The 7,152-nt window shown below is 48.9% G+C and overlaps 2 protein-coding genes across 3 annotated transcripts in view; one reads left to right on the top strand and one right to left on the bottom strand.

Moving 5' to 3' along the window:
• Positions 1-1,628: 1,628 nt before the first annotated feature.
• Positions 1,629-7,152, bottom strand: part of CHURC1 (churchill domain containing 1) — a 28,291-nt gene continuing 22,767 nt past the window's right edge. For both annotated transcript variants that reach the window (XM_027111513.1, XM_027111514.1), the window contains exon 4: positions 1,629-1,821. In XM_027111513.1, coding sequence (XP_026967314.1) covers positions 1,759-1,821 — 63 coding nt within the window. In that variant the 3' untranslated portion in view covers positions 1,629-1,758. The remainder of the gene's footprint in view (positions 1,822-7,152) is intronic.
• GPX2 (glutathione peroxidase 2) lies at positions 1,830-6,298 on the top strand. The gene is made up of 2 exons (XM_027111505.1): positions 1,830-3,062; positions 5,624-6,298. The coding sequence occupies exons 1-2, from the start codon at positions 2,841-2,843 to the stop codon at positions 5,972-5,974; spliced, it is 573 nt and encodes a 190-aa protein (XP_026967306.1). The 5' UTR covers positions 1,830-2,840; the 3' UTR covers positions 5,975-6,298.

Genomic DNA, 7,152 nt, shown 5'->3' with positions numbered 1-7,152 from the left:
CGAGCCCTGGTCTGGGAAGATCCCACATGCCGTGGAGCAACTAAGCCCGTAAGCCACAACTACTGAGCCTGCGCGTCTGGAGCCTGTGCTCCGCAAAAAGAGAGGCCGTGATAGTGAGAGGCCCACGCGCCACGATGAAGAGTGGCCCCCGCTTGCCACAACTAGAGAAAGCCCTTGCACAGAAACGAAGACCCAACACAGCCAAAAATAAAAAAATAAATTAATTAATTAAAAAAAAGAAAACAACCCAAGAGGGTTCTCATCTGCTTGGAATGTAACAGAAACAGGTCTTCCTGAAGGCATGAGGTGGGATTAAGTAATCTTTCAGAAGTTCATCCTAGCCCTGTGCTTGGATACCCCAAGGGAACAAGGCAGTCTAGAATCTTGGGGTCTGGGGACTGATGAATACTATACTCTGGGGTCCAGAGTTGATGGAAGAGGCAGAGAATGTTTGGAGGTAAAGATAAAATGAAGAAGGAAGGAGTAAAACAAGGCAGGGCAACAGTAGCCTAAGATCTTAACCTGCATTTTCCAATTTACAGAGAACTTGTAATGCTTTATCTCCTTTATCGGAACAATCAGACAATCACGTCTGTGTGAGATAAGGAAGGTGATTATCTTTATCCAAGTTCAACAGATAAGGAAACAGGTGCCTAGGGGCCCCAAGGAAGAGTGGCAGAGTCAAGGCTTAAAAGGAACAACCGGAATTGAAATCTCCAAAGGGGAAAGCTTGGCACCTCTATTTAGAAAAATCGCTACATGCAGTTCTCATTTGCAGCCAGAATTGAGAACCATCGACCTAGGCTTTCTGCCTACTAAGCCAGTGAAGTTTCCAGAACATCTACTGTCCCTGTGGAAAGCCATGTTAGTGCATGTCCAGAGTTACAAGCTTCTGGAAAGTAGGCCAGTTTGAGGTACATCTGGAAACAAAGAGGTATTTTAGGAGAGCTTCATCAATTGTATTCAATCGTGAAAGGTGAGAACCTGGGCAACTCAAGGTGTCCTAGGTTGCCCCTGAAGAAAAGGGATGTCGTGTACCTAAGGAAGACAGCACCTCCACTCCTCAGTTCAGCAACTTCCATGGTCTTCCTGGAGAGGGGTCCCAGAAGGGCAGCCAGTAAGAGGCATCTGGAAGCCCAGAGAGTACTAGGGAAGTGCTAGGCATGCAGGTGAATCTGGCAAGTTCATGTTGAGAGTTTAGCCCATTATCAGGGCGAAGTTCTTGACTCAGTGGCTTAGGAGGCGTTTATTTGCTTTTTCTAGCAACTCCACCCAGCCTCAGCAGGGGACACACTTCCCTCTGCATTTCCTGCCACCTCTTCTAGTGGCAAAAGATTCCATTCCCACTTAGGTAATGGAGGCTTTTTTGTAGGGAGCAGCCAGTTAAGATGTATGGATTCCCGTGTTGCATTAAACAGCCATGAACAGGCTACAGAACAGAACACCTGGGTACTTCCTGGAAAGTACTTCCTCCATCTTCTCAACAAATCAGATTCTCAAGACCAGCTGCTCCCCAACCTGGCTTATTCTTTGTTCTAGGAGACAGTTCCCAATGGACACATACCTGTGAAAACACTCTCTAGTAAACAACAGCATTGTTATTGAAATTTCGCTCTAAAATCCCAAAGCCAGGTAAAGCCTAATTGCCAGCTTTAATGATGGAGAAATCCAGGCATTAAAAACAAAAAACAAAATAACAAACCCCGATTTCTTGCATTGATGGGTGTTTGGAAGAATGAAGTGAAGCATTAGGTCTTTTTAGTTTCTGTGGGCTTCCAGTGCTGTGCTCCCATGATAGCTCTTAGCATGTCCCCCAATGTCCTGCAACACATTGCATGCTGGTGTTGAAAACATCGTGAGCGGCCTAGCTGGGTCTAGAACCATAGCAGCTTCGACTGCCTGCACACTTCCTTCTGTGGGGAATGACCAGCACAAGCCCCTCTGAGAAGTCTTTGGGACTGTCTTTGTCTGATAAGAGGTAGGGGCATCCATCCCCTCTGAGTTTACCCACCTGCTCTGTGACTCCTCTGTTATCCCAGCCACAACCAACTGCAGCCTCATGACCCTGTGGAGGTGGGGTGTGGGGTATTAGAGGAGATGGTACAGCGCAGGGGGCAAGGGCAGATGTGCTCTCCAGGACAAGTACCATCACTCACTGAGAGACTTTTCAAGACAAACACAGCTTCCCCTCTTCAGACTGGTGCAAGCTGAGGCACTGAAAGCCATTATTTTAGAAAACCACACACCGTCTTCCTAATGGTCCCTTTGATTTTGTGCTTGTGGAAAGTAACAGCCAAAGAGAGAAATGTGAACAGTAACATGTATATTCCATTTGTAGTATGAGTAAAGGGGACATGAGCCCAGTCCTCTTCCTCATCCTTCAGCCCTCGGCAGACCCTGACCTCTCAATTGCACAATTCAGAGCTCGGCACTCAGCAGGCGCTCAGTAACTGTCTGTGCCAAGTGAAAACAATATGCTGGGGCAAGTAGGAGTCAATCTTGCATCCCTCCCTGCCTTTTTTCCTCCCCGTCCAACCTTTGGGGCTCTGGTTTCCTGCAAGCGGTGAATTATTCATGTCTGCTCAGAGATATCACATTGGCCCTTCCTAGGTTGCCAACAGGGTGGAGCAGGGAGGTGGCTTTGTTCAGAGTCTGTAAATAGGAGGAGCGACCTTCCTGTTCAAACAGCACTTAACGGGTAGGTGACTTTTTGCTAAGTCATCCTGGGGATGCTCAAAGTCCCATTGTGAGATCCTTCCTGGCTCCTCCTTCCTCCCCACCCCTTTAATAGACCCTTAAGTGGGGTCACACTGCTCTGCCACTCACTCTGCACTCGCACCATGGCTTACGTTGCCAAGTCCTTCTACGACCTCAGTGCTATCAGCCTAGATGGGGAGAAGGTAGATTTCAATACATTCCGAGGCAGGGCAGTGCTGATTGAGAACGTGGCCTCGCTCTGAGGCACAACCACCCGGGACTTCACCCAACTCAACGAGCTGCAATGCCGCTTTCCCAGGCGCCTGGTGGTTCTTGGCTTCCCTTGCAACCAATTTGGACATCAGGTGAGACGTCCCTGGTATTGTACCCAAGGAGTTGGGTTGCTGCAGCTCCAGTGGGCTAAAGAGAGGGGGAGGACGACTATGTGTGTTGAGTGTCTTGAATCATGGGGTATGTTTTGTTAATCTAGGTCTTTAGGTGCATGCGAGTACCAGGGGGAAGTCAGTATGATTTTGTCTGTGATAGAACACCAAACGTATGGATTTTTATGGTTTCTTGTCTTCCCACTACACTCCACGAGGGCTGGTACCAGGTCTGTTTTTCTCTCCATTGTGTCCTCCGTGCCTGGGTATAGAAGGCACTCATTAAATGTTTGTTGAATGAATGACTGGAGGAAATAGAAGATCAAGAATCAAACTAGGATTGAACTGACTCAGGAGACCTTCATTTTCACTACATTTGATTCTGCTAATAGCTCTGTGCCCCAAGAAGAGTCACTCAATTTTTCTGTTTTGGTTTCCTCTTCTATAAACTAGGGATAATACCACTTACCTGATAGTATTATTGTGAGGTTGTGGGGATAAGAGCTACAAAAGTAACTTGAAAGGTATAGAGTAATATGCAAATGTAAGCAACTTTACTATTTAGATTGAAAGGTTTTGTTTGTTTGTTTAAAATCAGCCAAATGGAGAGTGAATTTGGGGGAAGGTAAAAGGGTTTGCAAAGTGTACGTGTCTCCTTTGGGCATCACGCGTGCCTCTCTGTCCCTGATAATGGGTCAAGTTGTTATAGATCTTCAGCCCGCACACCTCAAGTTATCTTTTAGGGGTTCTTATATTTTCACTTAGGATTTTTTTTTTTCTTTTTTTTTTTTTTTTCCGGTACGCTGGCCTCTCACTGTTGTGGCCTCTTCCGCTACGGAGCACAGGCTCCGGACGCGCAGGCCCAGCAGCCATGGCTCACGGGCCCAGCCGCTCCGCGGCATGTGGGATCCTCCCGGACCGGGGCACGAACCTGTGTCCCCTGCATCGGCAGGCGGACTCTCAACCACTGCGCCACCAGGGAAGCCCTCACTTAGGATTTTAATAGCACAAGCAGGCAGAATGTCCTCCAATTATAATCCCTTGGGTTCAATTCACAGTGGCATGAAGGCAAGGAAGAGATTATCAGAGATATAGGCAGGAAGGCTGAAATGTCATTGGCTGTGACAAACCTGAGCCCAAACCATGAGTGCTCTCACTGTTCCTTCCTTGCCTCAGTTCTGTTTCTAGGCTTGGCCAGGGAAAGAGAGACAGAAAAGGTAAAACCTCTTCAGAGGGGTCTCTCTGGCCCTAGAGATGCCTCCTTCCATCACTTCAGGCCAGCCAGTTGCTGGAGGGAATGCGTAAGCTACCAGTAGCCAGCAGGCCTTTTGCATTAGGAGATAAGATGTCTAATAGCCATCAACTCTGGGCTCAAGATGTCATGATGGCCTGGAACTGACTGTACTAATTGGTTCTAGTAGGTCAGAGGCAGGAACTTCTTGCCCTGAGGGAGATATATGACTCTTAGACTTGGCGGATGGGGGTGGAAAATAAGGGTTTCTATGGGTCTTTGTGGGCTGTCAGGGGTGGGGAATGCTAAGTGGGGATAGGACAGTGCTGGCAGCGGGGAGGAAAGACAGGCAACAGGTTGAGATCTAAAGCATCCTAGCTGAGTACAGCAAGTGAGCGTGAGGTGCAGGAAGCTAAGTGAAAGGAACGATAATTACACATTCACAACTTTTGGTCCTTAAGCCCTTATTTCCTTAACTTCCCCTTCCCCTGGCCTATTCCAGAACACTAAACCTTCAATCCTATTTAATTCATGCCTGTTGGTCATGAAGTAATTCCGTTTACAGTACGTTCATTGTTGTCTCTAACCTACTTTGCCTTTATGGCACCTGAAAACTAGTCTTCCTTGGATGGGGTTTTCCTTCATCAAAGCTTCCTCCTACTTGTACTTTAGATCTAGGACAAGATGAAAGGAAGAAGCTATAAATCCCATTCTTCTAGATCTCAATTTCACCTTTCGTCTGAGGAGCTGAGTAGGGCAGAGGCCAAGGCTAGATTCAACACTCAGAGGTAATTAGAAGAAAGACAGGCAAGGCCAGGGCAAAAGGAAAGGGAAGGTGGTGGCAGGGTGTGTGTGTGGGTGTGCATGTATGTGTGGGTGCATAAGTGGAAGGAGGGTTCTAGGCAATATGACCTGAGCCTCCTTTCCCTTTCTTTCTACTGCCCAGAACTCAAGGTTCCTTGAAGCTTCAGACAGATACCCTAAGCATTGCTCAGGGTAGATCGGAGAGAGAAGTGACAGCTCAAAAGCTCTATATCTTTCAGTACAAGAACAGCCAAGCTAGGGTCTGTGAGAACTTTCAGAAATGGCCTAGCAAACCATCAGACAATAGCTGTGAGAGGGAAAACTCCGAGTCAAGAGTAGGGCAAAGCGAATGAAGAAGGAAAGAGAAGGAACGGGGTAGGGGGGTGGGGGTGGGGAATACATAATAGAAAGAATGATCCTGGGGAGTACAGGAGGGTGACTTTGTAGATCCTTCGTAGCTCCTTCATCTCTTGCATTTCCCAAGCGCTTTGTCTCTTTTCTCCCCCAGGAGAACTGTCAGAATGAGGAGATCCTGAACAGCCTCAAGTACGTCCGCCCTGGGGGTGGATTCCAGCCCACCTTTACCCTTATCCAAAAGTGTGATGTGAATGGTCAGAATGAGCATCCTGTCTTCACCTACCTGAAGGATAAGCTCCCCTACCCTTACGACGACCCGTTTTCCCTCATGACCGATCCCAAGTTCATCATTTGGAGCCCTGTGCACCGCTCAGATGTGTCTTGGAACTTTGAGAAGTTCCTCGTCGGGCCAGAGGGGGAGCCCTTCCGACGCTACAGCCGCACCTTCCCGACCATCAACATCGAGCCTGACATCAAGCGCCTCCTCAAAGTTGCCATATAACCACCAGCAGATCTCCTACTTCCTCCTGCCCCTGAGCGTCTTTCCTGAGCATTCAGTGTGCCCTCAGGAGACTCTGCTGGGCCCGGGCTTTCCCTTCAGATCAGTCCCCTGCATTGAAGAGCCTTGCCTTTCTGGTCTGCCTGTTTCCTTTCCTTGCCCCCAAACTTCTGGTTGGTGATTCAACCTGGGGCTCCAAGACGGGTGGGCTCTGAGCCTTCAGAGTGATGGCGCCTTCCTAAAGCTGTATGGGAGGTGTCTGAGAAGTGTGAGGGTCCAGAGCCAGCCTTCTGGCTGAGTCCAATAAAGGGCAGGTGTGGAAACGGCCAGGCTCTCTGTGTCTCTTCCTTGACGGAGGTGGGAGGGACGGTATAAAACCGCAGGTGGGACGGAGGGGCTGGCAGCACACAAAGGCTGAGGAGAGGGAGGCTCCGATCAAGGGGACACTCCAATTACTGTCTGGAAAGCAGGCTCAGGTCACGGTCTGGGTGGCAGGCGGAGTTTCGGGAAGTGTGAATTGTATTATTACTTTATGGCTCTTCTTCAGAACTGGGGAAAGGAGGTGATAAGGAGAAGAAAGGGGAAGAAAAGTGGAGGAAGCACTGGGAAGTTAGAGGATTCCAATCAGGAAGATGTCACTTTCACTGTGGGTACTGGGCTAAAGGTTACCTGCACCTTAAGAAGTTGAACTTAGTCCACTTTAATGACAGCAAGGGCGTGGAGAGTACAGTTGCTGGGAACACAAAGAGCACTTTACCCATTTCCTGATCACCTTGTGGAGTAACGTTTGTTTTAGATCCTTTGTTAGATTGACTCTCCCTCCTTTTTAAAGTTCACATTCCACCCTTGTCTTTCTCACACTCACAAATTCACAAATGCAGGAATAAGACAGACAAGTTTAGGCACGAATGACTGGTTTCACTTTTTTTTTTTTTTGCGGTACGCGGGCCTCTCACTGTTGTGGCCTCTCCCGTTGCGGAGCACAGGCTCCGGACGCGCAGGCTCAGCGGCCATGGCTCACGGGCCCAGCCGTTCCGCGGCATGTGGTATCTTCCCGGACCGGGGCACGAACCCGTGTCCCCTGCATCGGCAGGCAGACTCCCAACCACTGCGCCACCAGGGAAGCCCCGGTTTCACTTCTTCCATGAGGGTGGGGATGTGAGAGGGCCTCCCTTCAGACA

This window comes from Aethalodelphis obliquidens, unplaced genomic scaffold, assembly GCF_003676395.1.
Source record: "Aethalodelphis obliquidens isolate GAN/ISIS:26980383/991018 unplaced genomic scaffold, ASM367639v1 scaffold10, whole genome shotgun sequence".
Lineage (NCBI taxonomy): Eukaryota > Metazoa > Chordata > Mammalia > Artiodactyla > Delphinidae > Aethalodelphis > Aethalodelphis obliquidens.
This window is presented reverse-complemented; position numbering and strand designations above follow the sequence as displayed.